At 46.9% G+C, this 19,304-nt stretch overlaps 1 protein-coding gene across 1 annotated transcript in view; it reads left to right on the forward strand.

The window, feature by feature from the left end:
• Sdk1 (sidekick cell adhesion molecule 1) overlaps positions 1-19,304 on the forward strand; it is a 964,506-nt gene that overhangs the window by 699,383 nt on the left and 245,819 nt on the right. The window contains exons 8-13 of the mRNA XM_076923544.1: positions 2,335-2,418; positions 5,925-6,119; positions 7,944-8,060; positions 9,175-9,342; positions 12,266-12,368; positions 15,584-15,760. Coding sequence (XP_076779659.1) covers positions 2,335-2,418; positions 5,925-6,119; positions 7,944-8,060; positions 9,175-9,342; positions 12,266-12,368; positions 15,584-15,760 — 844 coding nt within the window. The remainder of the gene's footprint in view (positions 1-2,334; positions 2,419-5,924; positions 6,120-7,943; positions 8,061-9,174; positions 9,343-12,265; positions 12,369-15,583; positions 15,761-19,304) is intronic.

Genomic DNA, 19,304 nt, shown 5'->3' on the forward strand with positions numbered 1-19,304 from the left:
CCTCGCATCCCTTTAATCAGAACATGATGGTAGCTATTGAATTTAGCATCCACTGATGAATACAGGCCGTGACCTGTGAGTAAGGTCCTTGACAGGCTGTACCACTGCGGAGTTGGAGCACAAATAGTGCTGCTAGCGTTGCTATTGATCAGAGAGATGCGGCTGAGCAGGGAATATCCATGTGTCCAAAGACCAGCTAGGAGAGAGAAGACTTCAAATCTTTACAGCTCGTCTCCAGATCCAGTCTATGCACACAAAACCTGTACCAGAGGGTTCCAATTCTGTCTAGCGAATCCACAGCCACCTCCACAGGGCTCGTGGGTATTTGGGACAGGGCTCCTGCGCAAGAGGCCCAGGTAATTGCAGAGTTGATACCCACTTTCTGCCCATTCAGAAACCTTCAGTCTTCTCTTCTTGGAACTTGTATGTTTTCATCTCTGTTCCCCTCTTTAGGTCCCACCCTGGTTTGTGGGGTTTTTTTTTTTTCCTTCTTCTCCATAAGATGTAGTCAATATAGGAGACATGCCAAGCCTTATTATCTACATTTAACACTATTACAATGAAAAGAAGATGTCTCCAGAAATTAATTATCACACAGAACACGAACACAAGAGCCTTTGTCATCATGATAATGAAGTATCACTGCCGCCTTAGTGCTCTTGAGCCGGGCCATGCCTCTGCTGGACTCTGCTGAATAAACTGGGGGAAATGGTTGCAGTTTACTCTCCAAGGAAACTCATTGTCTAATGCTACCACCACTTCCACTTCCCCATGCAAGGGGGGCGGCTAAGAGAATAGTAATGCCTGGGAGTTTCCCTCCCCGCTAAGGATGGATGAGCATCTCTGCCCATCCCCCCTGCACCCTCCACTATTATTTTGCATTCCATTGAAGTATTAAATTTATGTTTTGGAGGAGAACAGCTAAGACTTAAAAAAAAAATAAGTTAATAGGCTGCGCTGTTCCGTGATATAGACCTGGCCCCTTGTTATAGGGCTATTCAACATGCCTCACGGGTGGTGTTTAGTTTAGATATGGAAACAAACTAGCCTATAAACTACTGTGCTGTAAATATACCTTTATGAAGCTCTTGGGATGCCCTTTCTAAAATGTGAATTAAGATATTCCATGATTTCAAGCCCATAAACTGAGAAGTAGCCATCGCCCTGAGTGGTAATTTGCTTTCTGAAACCTTGGAATATAAATCGCCTTTGCCTGCTGCTCCCCGACTTTGAGTTTGAGCATGATGGTGACTAACGATGATGTAGGTAGAACAATCCTGAGCGTTCAGACTAGGGACCGCGGAGATGGCTCAGTCAATAAAGTACTTGCTACACGTACATGAGGACCTGAGTTCAGGCCCGCAGCACTCAGAAAAAAAGCCAAGCATGGCAGTGCATATCAGTAATCTTGGTGCTAAGTTAGAGGAGGCTGAGACAGGAGGATTCCAGTCTAGCTAAATTGTTGAGCTTCAGATTCTGTGATAGACTCTGTCTCAAAAAATAAAGTGAAGAACGACTGAAGACACTTGCCAGTGACCTCTGGAGCTCATGCCTAGGACTAAGAGCAGACTAGTCTCCCTGGACTCAAACAACCCCACCCTTCAGTTTGGAAATGGCTGTGGGCTCCCAACAGCTCTTGGGAAACACAGTCGCCTCTAACCAGAAGTCCCTTGCAGTGGTTTCCATCAGACCTGCTCTTGGCCAGAGGACTTATTACATACAGACACAGACACAGACACAGACACACACACACACACACACACACACACACACACACACACATACATGTGCATATACACACAGAGAGGCACACATACAGACACACACGTGCATACACATGTGCATACACACACACACATACCACAGGGAAAGAGAACGAGCAAGAGAGCTAGAGAGAGAGTGAGAGTGAGTGCATGGTGGTCCTTGACATCCTTCTTGTGTTAGTTACTTTCTCACTGCTGTGATTAAAACTTAGGACAAAAGGAACTGAAGGGAGAAAGGGCTTATGTCGCCCACAGTTCCAGCAGAATGAGGTCCATTATGATGGGGAAACTATGGTGGCAGGATTGCAAGGCTGGGTGTTCTGCATTGCATCCTCGCTCTGAAGGCAGAGAGTCAACAGAAAGTGGGATCTGGCTACAAAGCCTCAAGGCCCATCCCCAGATGCTCACTTCCTCCAGAGGCCCCCCCCCTCTTAAAAGGTCCACAACCTTCTTCCACAGTGCTGCCATCTGGGAACTAAGAGTGCACACACACTCGTGCACCTATAGAGGACATTTCACATTCAGGCTACAACATACCTTTACTTAAGGGTTGTTTTCTTCTTGTTTAAAGAGCCACCATATTTCACTGCTGAGCCAGAGAGTCGGATTTTAGGGGAAGTGGAAGAAACTGTGGACATTCCGTGTCGAGCCATGGGTGAGTATGGGAAGTCCCACATAGGGATCCGTAGTCAATGACCGTGACTACCCAGAGCAACCCTTAAGTCCTTCTAGGGGGCCAGGGAGCATGAAGTTTGGGAATATTGGACACTGGGGCTCAGTAAACAGCCTGTGACCTCGCTGAAGGAAGTCACGACGTAAGGATACTCCTTCCTGTTTATCTGTAGCACAGCCCAGGGGTGGCAAGATGTGATATCTGCTTACCCTCAAGAAGGGGAAGAAGTGAAGGAAGCTCTTACCCCTTGTCTGCCCAAGAGACAGAGGACTCAGAAGACCCTGTGACTCCCCTCAGGGTCTGGGTTCCCCAGAGTATGTGAGCCTAAGACCATGGCTCTCAGAACACCAATCTTCATCCACCAGATGATAGGGGCTGGGTACCGCATCCATCCATCTATCTTCAAGAAAAGGAGAGTTCTTTTATTATTAATTAGTTAGTTAGTTAGTTAATTAACTTTTAAAGACAGGATCTCATAGAACCCAAACTGGCCTCAAACTTGCTATGTAGCCAAGACTGGCCTTAAGCATGTCTTTGAGCTGCCCGCATCCATCTCTGAGTGCTAAGATTAGAGGTGTGAGCTACCACACTACCACACGTGGTTTATGCAGTACTAGGAATGGAACTTGGGGCTTATACATGCTAGGCAAGCATTCTGCTGACTAAGCTATATCCCAGGCCCCATTATTAATGATATTGAACAGGAACTTTTCCTACTTTTCTGTGCTTTTGGCTCTGGGGCAGCTCTCATTGTGCCCTCCTCCTCATGGCTCACTGTACCCATTACCCTGTCCATGAACTTTATCATATGGTTTCACAGGGAGTTACATAATGTTGCCCCACCTACCATGTGTACACACACACACACACACACACACACACAAACACACGGCTTTACAAGGCAATCCGTTACCAAGACCTGTGTAGATGAAAAGGCTCCTTTGCTGTCTGTTTAAATCTGGCATCATAAAAATGGTTTTTTCCTCCTCTCACTAAATGCTGGAAGGAAAGCTTTGCTTTTGTGAAAAACAATGACTCTCCCACCCCCCCCACCCCCTACCCCCCCCCCCCCCCCAGCTTCATAATGGGAGTGCTGGAGATCCAGAGTAGCAAATGCGAAGCAGTTTATTTTACGGCCTTGCTAAGTCCGGCATCAGCCTGTAGAAAAGGCAGGGGGGGAAAGTGTCCTAAATTCCCCATCCAATTGGCTCAGGATAAAAAGCTTTTATCTAATGAATGTCCTGAGGCTGGAGACTCCCTCCTTTCTGAGCTGTGGCTGACTGCCGGTGACTTTTCCACCTTAGCATGAACTGGGAGCACCTGGACAAGCAGCTAGCAGCAGCTAGCTAGGGAAGACAGGGGACCCATGCCTCCTGCTTGTCTCTGGCTCTCTGAGCCTTAAAGGCACCTCATACTGAAAAATGGACCAGACCAACATATTTCTCACACTACCAGTTTAGTGAGTGTTCCAGTTTCACAAGAGAGATGTTATCTCTGTACACAGCTGAAATCTTTCATCAGAGAAAGCACAGTTAAATATTATGCTCGGAGCCTCCAAGATGAAACAAGTTATGTATTGGAAAATTGTCACCAAGTGCCTGGCATGTAGAAGCTGCTCACCAAATACCAGGACCATTCAGCAAACAATATAGCAAAAGTCCGAAACCCAATCGGTGGCCGTGTATCCCAGCACATGCTCCGGCCATGACACTTAGAGCTCATTCCCAGGACTAAGAGCAGAATCACCTCCCTGGACTCAACCAACCCCCACCCTTCAGTTTGGAAATGGGAGCTGTGGGCTCCCAATAGCTCTTGGGAAACACAGTCTCCTCTGACCAGAAGTTCCTTGCAGTGGTTTCCATCAGACCTGCTCTTGGCCAGAGGACTTGCGGCCTCTGGTCCCCACATCATGGTCACTTTCTAAGCACGTGTTGTGTCTGTTCTCAGTCTCAGCTCTATTAATGGAGCTGTAGAGCAGGACAAGAGAGGGGTGGGACAGATGCTGAGTGGAGACACTTCATACTGTGGTGGCCTTGTCCTCTTCTCCCTAGTGAGGTGGCCTCTAAAGTGTATCTCTGAGGATGAGAAGCTATGCAAAGTTTGTATATTAGAAATGGGTGCATTCTCTACTTCATGCTCTACCACTGCAGGCGGGGCTTTCGGTCCCCACTTGACATTAAATTGCCCCTAATGAGAACACGCCCACCCTCAGGTGTAGTAACTATTATTTTTCAATACATGGCAATCTCAACATTCTCCCTCTGACAGGAGAAGGCTCTCTTCTCCACATAATTCCTGCAGGGTAAACTGTTAAGCACTGACTTGTAAATGTGTATTGAACGGGTCTTCCCTACGCTGCTCTGCCTTCATGTGATTTACAGCTTTCCCTTAACTCTGGTGATGAAACAAACTGCATGGAAGGTGGGGGGGTGGGGGGTACACCCCGTGAGAGCTACATCATGTAATCGCCATTATGAGGCCTTACATGAATTGCATATGCTTTTACCTTGGAAATGGATTTTAAAAACTTGTCCTGATTTAATGAGAGGTGACAGGAAGCGTAATTAAGGGAAAGGACTGCCTGAGAACACATCATCTGGAAATGCTCCTGACATTAGCTCTAGTCATTCAAATGGGCCGTCTACGCCCACGTACACTGAGACTGAGTCAGGGGTCTGAGTAAGCCTTATAGAATGCTGGCAAAATGTGCTCTTCCAAACTTTAATCCATTTATAATGCCAGGCCTGCAGGCACGTGCCTGTAGTCCCAGTACTTCGGAGGCAGAAGCAAGAAGGCCAGCCTGGCTGTGTAGCAAGATTTGTCTCAGAACAAACAAAAGGAGATCGTTTTTATCTCAGGAAACTGAGGAACAAAAGCACCTACGCTCTAGAACTCTCTCTGTATCTCCTCGAATTCCCGTGCCCACTGCATTTCTGGAGTTTGTTATGTCATATGGATTTGCACTGGTTCTCTACGGGCGTCTCTTGCACACCTAGTTCTCGCTTTCTAGGCGGGCGTGGTCCTCTTGGACTTACAGAAAGTCGGAGATATTCCCCAGGAAGCTGTCTTCCCTCAGCCCTGCACAGGAGGTTTGAGTGGGAGGCCTAAATGTTCCCTACTAAAGACTGGTTTGCCCCGGGCACCGAACTGCTGGTGTCCACCAGGCAATCCCTTTCATGTACCACCTAGGTTATGTAAGCCTGTCTTAATGGAAGACAGGCCTGTCCTAAATTCAAGGGCAGTTACTGTTGAAATCCTTCTAAATGAGTGAAAACCTAGGGCCCAAAGGTGAGAGTGAGGAGGACCCCTGGCCCTTGTTTACTCCTTCTTCCTGTTCAGACCTCTCAGTGTGGGGTTCTTCACATAAGATGAGGGACACATCCTCAGGAGATGGGGTGTGGCCCAGGAAGATTGCCTTGGAAGACCTTTAGTCTTTACCCCCTACAGAGTGTTCCTGGAGTGCAGTGTTTCTCTTTGTTCCCATCCAGGGGTTCCTCTTCCCACCCTCCAGTGGTACAAAGATGCTGTCCCCCTCAGCAAGCTCCAGAACCCTAGGTATAGAGTTCTCCCCAGCGGAGGCCTGCACATTCAGAAGTTGAGTCTGGAAGACTCTGGAATCTTCCAGTGCTTTGCCAATAATGAAGGAGGAGAGATCCAGACTCACACCTACCTGGATGTGACCAGTAAGTGACAGTATGGCCAGCCTTCGGGTCAGACAGAACTGCCCCCTCTGTCGGCTCCTGTCAGGTAAAAGGACAGGGCCCTGGGATGGATGAGTGGTGAGCTAAGGAGAGCCAAGCCCTAGGCACACCTGTGAGCCTTGTTTTTTGAGGCTGAGTTGTAAAGAAATTAAAAAAAAAAAAAAAAAAAAAAAGCCTCCCTTTTTAGAGAAGTAGAAAAATATTTCCATTTTCTCCCCCTCTGGACAGAATCGGAAAGACTATTGAGCATATAGCGTACTACTAATCTTTTCCTTTTGATCTTTTTTTTCTCCATTAAAAAAATTTCATTCTCTACTTTAGTTTTATTGAACAATTATAGTTCTTTTGTGGGATCCTTTTATTATCCCATTAGCAGAAATACCATGGCACCCTGTCTTTGAAAAAATAAAATAAAAAGCACAGGTCCTCACTGTATCTGCGGGTTTTCTTTCTAAATCTCCCACAGCTGCAACATTGTTCTTCTGAAATGAAATGGAATTTAGCAGTTACAGAATTGCACCTTTCAAGTTTGCCCTTTTAGAGGCAAAGTGCTGATATTGCAGATGTGAGCGTCACTGGGGAGTGTGGCCGTGCGTGTGTGTGTGTGCGTGTGCGTGCGTGCGTGCGTGTGAAAGAGAGAGAAACACAGAGAGAAAGCAGTGTGTGTGTGTGTGAAAGAAAGAAACACAGAAAGCAGTGTGTGTGTGCGTGCATGTATGTGTGTGTATGTGAGTGTGTGTGTGTGAAAGAGAGAGAAACACAAAGAGAGATGTGTGTATGCGTGTGTGTGTGCACATGCATGTGTGGATGCATGGCACTGGTGGCTCCCTGTAGTTTGTGATGAGATGGCCAAGTTCCTAAAATGCATGTGTGTATTTTGGTAAACTGGGAGGTTACTGTCCTTGACCCCCTTGCCAGGAGTTACATTTGTCCTCCACACCAGAGCACTAGAAACCAATCTTGCTCTAAGCAGTGGAAATAATATTGGGTTTTGACACCAAAAACTGAATTTGCATCCATTAGAATTTTTAAAAATCTATCTTCCCTCTGTGGCCAGGGTGTTCTGAGGCAGAGGTGACCAGATAGTTTGGGGTTGTTTCTGTGTTTGTTTGTTTGTTTGTTTGTTTTCTTTGAAGGGTCTGGTAATAGATGTTGTAGACTTTAAGGCACATAGTCTATGTCACAGCTACACAGCACAGAATACATAGCCTGCACAGGAGGGTGTGGGAGTGTGTGGGAAGGTATGGGAGGGTATGAGAGGATATCTGGCTCAACAACTCCTATCTTGTAGAAAAGGGGCAGGTGCCTAGTCAGGAAAACACTGGACACCAGCTGCATTTTATCCCAGCATGCCCCTGTCCTATTCCCTTTGCGCAGGATTGTGCAGTCTTCCCACTGCCTGCCTGTCCCCACAAATAAAAAAAAAAAAAAAGCCACAGCATGGAACAGGAGTCCTTAAACATGTATTTCAGCTTTCAGAATGCTCCTGGGAAGTGTGGATGTGTCATCCTGTAGTTGACACAGTGTGTCACCTAAAGGACAAAGACAGTTGGTTTCTGTTGATAAACATGCTTCCTGGGCCCCCAGAACTTCACATGGGACTGGGACTTCCACTTCCTTATAGACACTAAACAATGACAGGTGATTCCTGGGAGATCAATAGCACAGGGTTGGAGCCACTCCAGAATGACTATCGGTTTGACATAGTATCCTTCCCTCTGATTGGTCCTGAAGTTCTGTGTGGTTCCCAGGCAGGCTTCTCAGTGGTGGTGCCACAGCTCACTGTTACCTCTTCTCCCCCCACAGACATTGCTCCTGCCTTCACCCAGCGTCCAGTGGACACTACAGTTACTGATGGGATGACGGCTGTCCTGAGGTGTGAGGTGTCTGGGGCTCCCAAGCCCGCCATCACGTGGAAGAGAGGCAGGTGGCTCTGCAGCGGCATGGCTGCTATGGAAAACACTGGAATGTTGGCCGCATTTTTTCCCTTCTCAGTCACTCAGGGAAGACTGTATAACATTCATTGAATACCTCTGACAGGAACTAGGTGTCAGGGTACAGTATGAGTGAGACAGGTGAACCCAGGCTTCAAGAAAACTTGGAGACTGGAGAAACACTTCAGCCTGTAAAATGTTTGAGACATAAGCATGAAGACATGAGTTCGGTCCCCAGCACCCCTGTGTACTGGTTGTACTTGTGCAAAGCTGGAACAGGCAAGGCAGACACAGGAGATCCTGGGGGCTTGATAGCCAGACATCTAGCCCAGACTGTGAGCTCCAGTTCTCAGTCATAAACCTTGTCTCAAAAAAGAAAAGGACAGCCTCGACATATATGCACACCATTTACACGTAAACCTGTGCATATATGCATGGCATGCACACATGCACGAACATACACATGCAACCAGTGCACCAGTGGTTCTCAACCTGTGGGTCACGACTCCTTTGAGTAATCAAATGATCCTTTTATAGGAGCTTAGAGCCAACAGGAAACCCATCTTTACATTCTTATTTATAACAGTAACACAATCACAGTTGTGAAGTAGCAACAAAAATAAATTTATAGTTGGGGAGGGGGGGGTCACCACAACAGGATGAACTGTTACAACATTAGGAAGGTTGAGAACCACTGCCATACACACATATAATTTTTTTTTAAAATAAGCAAAGCCAGGGAGAGTTAAAAGGTAGTAATAAATGTGTAAATATAGCTGTCCTCTACATGAGTCCTCAGTGACAGCTGTCTGCCCACTGGGGTCCTGAAGATATTAAGCCCTGGATGTGAGGTAAACAGGAGAAGCAGACACTCAAAGGCCAGGATTCCATACTCAGATCAGAATCTGTTTAACAGAATCTCACAGTGCCAAGCAACTAACATGTTCCTGGTGTTCATGATCCCCAGTGATGATTGGGAAACCGCTTCAGCTAGTTTGCACCCAGGATGCTCCCTTTGTGTGACGTAGTCTCCCAGCCACCTCCCTTCCTCGACTTCCCTGCCAGAGGCTGTGTCTCTAATGTTCTTCTCTTCTGCTCTTCAGGAGACCACATTCTAGCCAGTGGCTCTGTCCGGATTCCTAGGTTCATGCTTCTAGAATCTGGGGGGCTGAGGATAGCCCCTGTCTTCATCCAGGATGCTGGCAACTACACCTGCTACGCAGCCAACACAGAGGCCTCCGTGAACGCCTCCGCCACGCTCACCGTGTGGAGTAAGGACTATTCGCTGAGAACCTACTCTTGTCTCTGCATGATCTGTGTCCCAGGGATATCAATACCCCCTTAGATTTTCTCACTTAATCCAAAGATAGTGATTATTTTTACAACTAATTTATAGAGATCTGTTGAGTAATTAGATTTTCTGTTTCTGAAAGAATAATTAGGAGACGTATCCAGAGATTCACTGGGGCTATTTCAAGTGCAGTAACAGATCGACTTTCTTAAGTCAGTAGACTTATTATACCCGGTTGGCTGGAATAGCTAAAGTAATGTTTTGATTAATTTTATAAGAAAATTGAATTAATCATTGATATCCTAATGAAAGTATTTAGAAGTCTAAGGAGATTACTCCATCAGTAAGATACTTGGTCTGCAATGAGTTTGGTCCTCAGCACCCACACTAAATCAGGGACACACTCCTGACCTCACTGCCATAGAAACAGAGACAGGAGGATGCTGGGGGCTCACTGGGCAGCCAGTTTCATCTTGTACATCTCTGGGTATCTCCAGGTAGAGCAAGAGACTCTGTCTTGTGAGCTAAATGGCCTCCACATGCACACATACACATACATGTGCACATGCGCACAAACACACAGGAACATGTGTGCACACACAACAACATATCTTTTACTATACCATCTAATATGCAACTATGTTAAAGAGGGTTGTTTCTTGTATAGTAGAAGCAAACAATGGAACAGCCTTTGTTCCTCCAGCTTCTGCCAGCCTCAGTTGTAGGTCACTGGTTCTTGAAGTACAGAAAGAATTGCTTTCTGTAACTTGACGATCCGAACACCCTGCCTCTAGTGTGTAAGTGTTCTTTCCCCTCGTTGCTCCAGTCCACCTCACTAACAGCTCATTCTTCAAATGAAGAAGCCAGTGCACACTACAGTCTCTGTAAGGGTCTCTGGTGAAAGAGAATGTTCAAACTCACTCAAGTAATATGTGAAGATGCACATGCACACACACACATGCACACACATGCACACACACATGACCCTGCCACGTGCACACACACACCACTTCTCATATCTGGCATATTCTCTCATACCATCACTGTACATTTTGATAAATAACCCTTTTAATGGATTTTTAACAATTTTCTTCAATTACATGTATGCCTAGGGGTTGTGGGTAAAGGATATGTACATGACTGTAGGTGTCCCTCAGAAGCTGGAAGAGAGCTTTCAAGTCTCTGAAACTGGAATTATAGGCAGCTCACATGGGTGCTGGGAACTGAACTCAGTCCTCTGTAAGAGCAATATGCATACTTAATCACTGAGCCATCTCCAGCCCCAAATAACCCTTTAAAAATATTTTATTAGCTATTCTCAAACATCAAGAGGTTTTTTTTAAGGCTTATTTAAATGCCTACGATATTGACGAAGTATTAAAAAGGAGGTTTGATTATGTTTAGAGGTGGGAGTCAAGCAGATCTGATGCATGGAAAAACAATAGCTTCACATTCACAAGCTTGTAGAAAAGGAAAAAATGAGGTCTGACTCTCCATAGATCATGCTCCAGAAACTTCTGTGGATCTGTTGAGGATCAAAGTTAGGCCCATGCTAAGTGACACTAAGTCAGCTCAGTACCCAGTAAACTTACCCAGGTTTCTCAGTCTAGCTGTTGGTAATTGTTACGTGCCCTCTCATAGGCAAAGACTGTAAGACTCTGGAACTTTTCCTGACACACAGCTGGCAGGTCACTACGCTGGGCCTGGAAAACCCTGGGACTTACAAGTTCTAGCTCTGTGTGTGGTAGTAGAGTAGTGTCCCCTGGCTTGTGTGTGGCTGACTGTGGGGAAGCTGGCACCTGCAGCAGCAGCTGTGGGTTTGGGGTCCTCAGATGTGGGACAGCCAATAGGCCCCTGTCTCTCACCTGCAGTGTGGTTCTGGGCAACTCACAGTGGGCCTGGGCAGCCATGCTTACTCTCAAGAATTAGGGTCAATGGCAGCCATTGCAGGTTTGCTCTTGATTAAATCAACCAGCAACTCCAACATCACAGGGTGCTGTGTGGACACTAGAAAATTTCCAGACAATAATTGTCTTGGCAAAGAATATAGATTTTATTTATCTGCTGTTCATTTACTTATGTGTTCATTTACAACACGAGGGATTAAACCTAGGACTTTCATCACCAAGCCCCAGCCCCAGCCCTCTTTTTACCTTTTCTTCTGAAACAAGGTCTCAAAAATGTTTCCTAGGCTGCTCTTAAACTTAGCTGGTAATTTGCAGGGCATGAACTCACTCCATAGCCCATGCTGGCCTTGAATTTGTGATCCTCCTGTCTCAGCCTCCATCTCCACTCCTGCTTTAAGAATCCAGACTCTAGGCTGGAGAGACAGCTCAGACAGTACAGTGCTTAGCCTGCAAGCTTGAGGGCCTGAGATTGACCCTCAGAGCCCACATAGAAGAGCTGGGAGTGACAGCCCATGCCTGTCTCATCCTATGATGGGGAGAGACAAGCAGATAGATACTGGGAGCTCACTGGCCAGCAAGCCTACCCTACTCAGTGACTTCCAGGCCAGTGAGAGACCCTATCAGAAACACAAGGTAGACAGGTTCAGAGGAGCAACCCCTGAGATTGACCTCTGGTCCTCACACATCCACAAAGCACAGAGAGAGACACTCCAAAGAGTCCAGACTCTAAACGTTTACACATGGTCTTTGTCTGTCTGGTCTGGGGAGTTTGGAGATTAGGGATGACTTAGGAGTGGGTATATTAACTGACTGCTGCCACACAGAAGGGCTTGTTCTTCCATCTCCTGAACATCACTGAGTGTTTCCGTTTACGCCCATTTTTGCCAAGATGAGAGAGAATTTGGAGGCTTTGATGTCAGATGACCAATTCATTATCCCGAGGGCACAGGCTCACACGCTGCTGACTTCATCCAACTGTGACTTGTGTTGTTTCAGATCGAACGTCCATCGTTCACCCTCCAGAGGACCGTGTGGTGATTAAGGGGACGACGGCCACCCTGTGCTGCGGAGCTACCCACGACCCTCGGACCTCTCTCCGGTCGCTCACACTGTTCTCATTCTTTAGGACTGGTTAAGATTCCTTGGGTTAATGGGGGGAAAGTCGAGATGAGAAGGGAGAGTTTGAGGGGGGGCTCTGATTTTAGCAGCAGACCTCTGATGATGGCATCTCCCAGTAGCGAGCCCCATCATTAATCATAGGAATCCATCTTCTGTTCCAGACTTATGTATTATTTACAGTGGGCTATGCTCCACTCCATGGCTTCAATACAGTTTTTTTTTGTGATTTTCCTGCCAAGGTTAATACACTGTCTGTAAAACGCACTTGTCAGGGGCTGATACTTAATGAGACAAAAATCCAGAGGGATGGAATAGGATTTCAGTGGTGTTGACATGGAGGCTCTACAGTGCTCAGGGGGAGTTTTCTATCCTGCAAGGACAGTTTTTCTGTACAGTAGGGAGAAGGAAGGCATGCAGGCATCCTAGACAGTAAAAGGAAAACATGGGAAGAGGAGGGAACCAGGAGACTTGGAGATTCTCCAAATGCCAAGTGTGACATCACGTAGACCGGAAGCTACTCATGATAACTGTGGCACTTGGGCTGGGTGTGTGGCTCTGTTATAGAATGCTCACCTAGCATGCATGAATTCCTGGGTTCTGTCTCCTCCACAGCCAGACTGCATACACTAGGCATCGGGGAACGTGCCTGGAATCCTAGCACACCACAGGTAGAAACAGGGGGGTCAGAAATGGAAAGTCTTCCTCAGACACATAATGATTCACTACAGGAATCATTGTCTCAAAACAAAAACAAGATCAAATTGGCCTGGCAGCACACTCTTCTAATCCCAGCACTGGGGAGGTAGAGGCAGGGGAGTCTCTGTGAAATGGAAGCTAGCCTGGTTTACATAGCAAGTTTCAGGACATTGAGGGCTACATGGTGAGACCCTGTCTCAAAACCAAAACAAAGTCCAAAACCAAGCCACTGTGGGTAAGCAAGAGCCTGGTGACAGATGGGTGGCCCTCAGCAGTGAGCTCTGTCTCAAGGAGCAGGGATAGGTGTAAGTCCAGACTCACCCTGAAAATAAATCAAGCGGGAGGAGGGGGAGATGGAGAGACAGAGAGATAAGCCCCACAGCATTGTCATCCGACTTAGCCACTTAGTTACACACCACTTAGCCACAAGGCTAGAATCAGAGTTCACACTGAGCAGAGGGGATGGCTCTTGAAGCATGCAGTGAGGACTGGGTTCAGACACTTGACTCTCCTCTGCCCCTTCAGTGCAGGTATTTGGCGAATCATCCATTTCTCCCTCCCCACCTGACTCTCCAGAGTCTCCAGCTAGAAGACAGTTGTTTGTATTCCAGCAAGTGCAAAAACCAAAGGGACAGATAGGAACAAAAATGTTAAAGGCTACTGAGGGAACCCTGAGGGGCCTGCCCAGAGATCTCGTTCACACCTAGAGAAAAATCCAGTCATTGTAAAGACAGCAGGGCATGGTTTTCAAAGATGCTCCAAGAGCTCGGAGCTGCTTGGATGGCCCCTTTGTAGCACTTCATGTGGTTAGTGGAAGAGACCACCTTTCTGTGAAGGACTTGGGCTGTCCCCACTATGGAGGGACCCAGGATATCCAGGGCAATACATCCTTTCTTTTCAAGTGGACTTTCCTGTTGTCTCGTGTATTGTGGGCTGACCTCCCATGACTAATTCACGAAAATCTGTGCTGTGAATACGCAGGGCAGCAAAGGCTGGCACATTTTGAAAATGTGATCAAATTCCTCTAATAAAGAAAACCAGAACTTTCATCAGTCCAGCCATCGGTAGGGCCTTGCCCAGGGACATTCAGTACTGGACAGGCCCTTAATTGAGTCTATATTGGAAGAGAAAAATGTGCCAAAATGGCCATAAAGATTAAATGAGGAAGAAAGGTAGTGTCGGAGACAGCCCGTCTGCGTAGTGGGCCTTTAGCAGTTATGAGATGCACTGAGCTTTGCTCAGGAGGTGAGGTTGCCTTCCTGGGGCGTCTTAATCAAGCATTACTGAGACAGGAGAACTAGGTGGGCTCAGTTCAGTAAGTGACAGGTCTGCCTCTGACCCACAGAATCCCGGTCTCTCAGACACATGCTCAGACAGATATTCACAGCCATCTTCACTGTCCTATTTGGGAATTTTTCTTGTTCTATGTGTTTGTGTTGGAGGTGGTACATCTATGGTGCACTTGTATACAGGTGTGTGTGTGTGTGTGTGTGTGTGTGTGTGTGTGTGTGTGTGTGTTCCCATGTGCAGAGGCACATACATGTGCAGGTACATGTACACCTACTTGCACATGCATGGGGAGGTCAGAGATATATGCCTCTGATACATCTCCACTTCATTTGCAGAGACTAGGTCTCATGCTAAACCCAAATTCAGCTAGTCTACCAGCCAGCTTGCTCTGGGGGTCCCTTCTTTTCCTCTGAGTGCCTGGATTACAGGTGGGCTACCATGCTCACTCAGCTTTTACGTAGGTGCTGGAGAACTGAATTCCAGTCTTAATGCTTGTACAGAAAGCACTTTGGACCTTGAGCCATTATTCTGGTCCTACACCTTGTTTTGAGACAGGGTCTTTCACTTAACCGAGAGCTCATTGGTTAGGCTAACCTGGGGGACCAGCAAGCCCCTGGGTTTGCCTGGTTATATGTGGTTTTGCCTCCCTAGTGCTAAGGTTACTAGTGTGTGGCACCATCCCCAGACTTTTTGTGTGGATTCTGGGAATTAAACTCAGGTCTTTTTTTAATGACAGGAAACACCAACTAAATGATCCCCCGTGGCCACCACTGCCCAGCTTTAGTCACCAAAGCATCCATCAGCTTTTATAGATTCTCTGAGATATCTGCCTGGTCCCCACCTTACCATAAAACTCGCCTTTAAAAAGATTTATTTTTATTTACATGTCTGTGTGTGCGTATCTGTGTGGATGTGTGCCTTTGTTTACAGGGGCCAGAAGAAGGTGTCAGATTGTCATAGCTGGAGTTCTAGGTTGTGAGCCACCTGACTGGAGTGCTGGGAACCAAACTTGGGTTGTCTGGAAGGGCAGGGCACACTTTTAACCACTGGGCCATCTCTCTAGCTCCAAACACTTTCTTTTTAAAAAGTTTAACTCGGTAATTTTTACTCTGTGGTCCAATTTGCCAACTGCTTGCACCTTGCCATCAGGAAAGGGGTGGGGATCCTGTTCCTGTGGATTTTATGATCAACCCTCTGCTTGGCCCACAGCTACGTTTGGAAAAAGGACAATGTTATCATCACAGCATCCAGCAGCTCCAGAATTGTGGTGGAGAAGGACGGGTCACTTGTCATTAGCCAGACGTGGTCAGGGGACATTGGAGACTACACTTGTGAAATCGTATCTGAGGGAGGGAGCGACTCCCGGACAGCACGGCTGGAAGTGATGTAAGTACCGAGCTTCTCCTGTCCCCAGACTCCCGTATGGCCACACTTGACCCATGGCTGGTCACATGCTACCCCATGCCATCAGCCTGGGGCCAGCACAGCCTGCCATTCAGCTGTGTATGATGGCAAGGTTTTTTTTTTTTTTTTTTTTTTTCACTGTGTGTGTGTGTGTGTTTGAAGAGGTGCATGTACATATATTGGGGATAGGGCTGGGGGGGTATGGAGGCCAGAGGTCAACCTCAGATGTCATTTCTCAGGAGCCATACACCTTGTTTGTTTGAGACAGGGTCTCTTATTCTTACCTGGAACCTTCTGATATGGCTATTCTGGCTAGCCAGGCAACCCCAGAATTCTGCCTGCCTCTACTTCCCGAATATTGCAATTACAAGCATGTTCCACAACATGTAACATTGTTTCCTGGGTTTCGGGGTCAAACTCATGTCTTCATAGTTACAGACAAGCACTTTACCAACTGAGCTGTGGCCTCAGTCCATCCTTCCTTCCTTTCTTCCTTCCTTTCTTCCTTCCTTCCTTCCTTCCTTCCTTCCTTCCTTCCTGTCTTTCTTTATATCCCCACTCTGCCTTCACCTCTCCCCACACCCCATGGCCCCATTCTTTATGCGGTTTCAAAATCAACATGTTTTATTCTTACATAGCTGGTGTGCTCATTGGTCAGCATCCCCATGGATCCTCCATATCCTCCCACAGACGCTGTCTGCCTCATTGCCATTATGTGGGGATGAGTTCCGTGTGATTGCCCATCAGAGTTTCTGAGTGGGGACAATGTCGGGTCACCCTATCCAAAAGTCCAGAGCCAAGCAGCCAACTAGGCCCCCAAGTGAAGTCAGCCCCAGATGACATCTCCCACTCAGTCTTTAACAGGCTGTGAGAGCGCTGTCCTGATGCTTCCCATCTAGACCTCTCTGTGGGTCCTGGGCTCAAGCGTGAGCCATTGATAGACATGATATTTCCTTGGCTCCCTCTCTGCTCACAGAGCAGGAAGCTGAAAGGCCTGCTGGCAATGTCCACTTTTTCAACATGTATTTATTTGCTTTATTAAAAAAAAGTGCCTTTCCAGACAATCCCTGGGCACAGAAACAGAAAATACAACCTGCAAAGAAAGACTCGAAGCCTCACAGTTGCTAAGACAGGATCTGGAGTCTGATGCCCATCTGCCCACCCATCCCATCTCCTGCAGGGCATGCTGGGCCTTCAGAAGGCAACTGTGAGAGGCTTTTCTTTCAGCTCTGCCCACCTTGATGCAGGACGGATTCTGAACAGAAAGCATCCCCTAAAAATAGCATCAGAACATTTTGCATCCAACGGAGTCTCATTTGTCTTTGAATCCCCAGTGTCTGCCAAAGGGATTAAGAATGAAGAGCGTACCTGCAGAGAGCCAAGCCAGGCCTTCTGTGTGTGTCCCAAGCACTCAAGAATGAGCAAATGCAAACTCTCCAAATTAGAGGAATTTAGAAGGTCGATGACCATGCTGGAGAGATGGCTCAGCAGTGCAAAGCACAGGCAGCTCTTGCAGAGGACTCGAGTTCAGGTCTTAGCCCCCATATTGGGGATTTCAGGACTGCCTGTAACTCCAGCTCCAGGGGATCTACCACCCTCTTCTGACCCCTGCCAGCACCCACACACATATGTAAGAGATTTAAACAACGAACGTTTAATGATGGAGCTGGAGTGTGGCTCCATGGGAACACTGGCCATGCATGCATGCACACACACGGTTTGGATGTGTAGCAACAATATTAAAACTGGGTACAATGGATACCTATAATTCCAGCACTAGGGAGGCACAGACAAGTGGATCACTGAGGCTTGCTGGTCAGGCAGTTTATTAGAATCAGTAAGCACAGGTGAAGTAATAGATGCTGTCTCAAATAATGAGAGAGAGAAAGAGGAGGAAGATACCTGGTGACAACCTCTAACTTTCATATGTGAGCACATGAGCGTGCACATACACACACAGACAGACACCATACACACATACCACATATATACACACACAACACACACACAGATATACAACACAACATACACACACCACAACATACACACATATCACACACACAACACAGACACACACACCACACACACAAAACACACACACAGACACACACAAAACACACATACACAACATACACACACTACACCATACACACACCACACCATACACACACATCACAACACACACCACACACACACAAAACACACACATAATACAATACAACATACACCACACCACAGAGACACACCACACACACATACCACACATACACACATAACACACATATCATATAACACACATACATACAACACACACACCACACACACACACACACACACACACACACGGAGGAGAGGGACTTAATGATATGTAGTCTAGAAAGCCCTAGTATACATTGTGAAGATGAGACAGTCCTATTCTACCTGTTTGTCCCTCTTCAGTATGACCCCAATTCTCCTTAGATACTGGTCATCCCTGGGGAGCAAAGGCACTCTCGTTAGCCATGATGAACCTGGAGCCCAGTATAGACATCAAGAACAGTCTTGGGGCCTATTTGGCTTTGGGCATCCAGGGTCTCCTCCACCCCTCCTGTCAGCACTGGAGCCCTGAGACGCCTGAGTTCTTTCAGTCCTGCCCTGTCCTCCATGGTGTGGCCTGTGTCCCCTGGTGGTGTTGCCCATGGGCTTCTGCCTATATATCCAGGTTAGCATTCAGCCCCAGGATGCTTTCCTGCCTTTCGGTCACAGTGCTTCCTATTTGCCCTGGCCCATCCTCCTCACAGCGTCAAGCATACTAGAACAGACAAGGCTACCGTCTGAACCCTCCCCTCCCAGAAGTCCCTCAGCACAAGTGTTTGCATTCTGGGTGCCTGACATCCCAACAGGTGCCCAGCAAGTGCACACTGAGTGGTTGTTGGCTGAAGGCATGCAGGAATACATTGGTGAGTACATGTTTTAGGCCATTGACTGGCCTCTACTCCTCTCTTACCTTTCTCATGTGTCATAGGAATAAACATACGGGCACCCGCTGTCTATCAAAAGCCCAGCTCCGTTCCCCCCTCAGCTCCAGATTTAAAAAAAAAAAAAAAATCACTTTGATGATGTTGGAGAACGCAGCCAGTGAATTCGCATAATTTTCCATGCAATTCACATTTTTTTAAAACTACCTTGGAGAACTCTTAGATCATCCAGTCTGGGTATCAAATAAATAAGTGTTAGCAGTTCATAAAGGCTCCGTCAGCACCGGCCCAACTGTACGCTTCTAATACAGCTCGTTCTTTTCATTCTGCGCAGTTTTTATGTTCTGCTGATTTACATATCTTCCCCACTATTTACTTATTTGATTTCCTCTAAGTAAAATACATTTTTCAGCAAATGTTGCTGTATGTATAAAATAATAGGCTTTCTGCGATGGTGAAACACCTCATTGCTAAAGATAGAAATATTTGCAGATCTGTGATTCAAACCAATTTGGGTGCCGCAGGCTGCGGAGCTGCTTCAGAAGGCTGTAGGCCCCTGGGAGTTGCTG

The sequence above is a fragment of the Arvicanthis niloticus genome, chromosome 24 (genome assembly GCF_011762505.2).
Source record: "Arvicanthis niloticus isolate mArvNil1 chromosome 24, mArvNil1.pat.X, whole genome shotgun sequence".
In the NCBI taxonomy this organism is placed as follows: Eukaryota; Metazoa; Chordata; class Mammalia; order Rodentia; family Muridae; genus Arvicanthis; species Arvicanthis niloticus.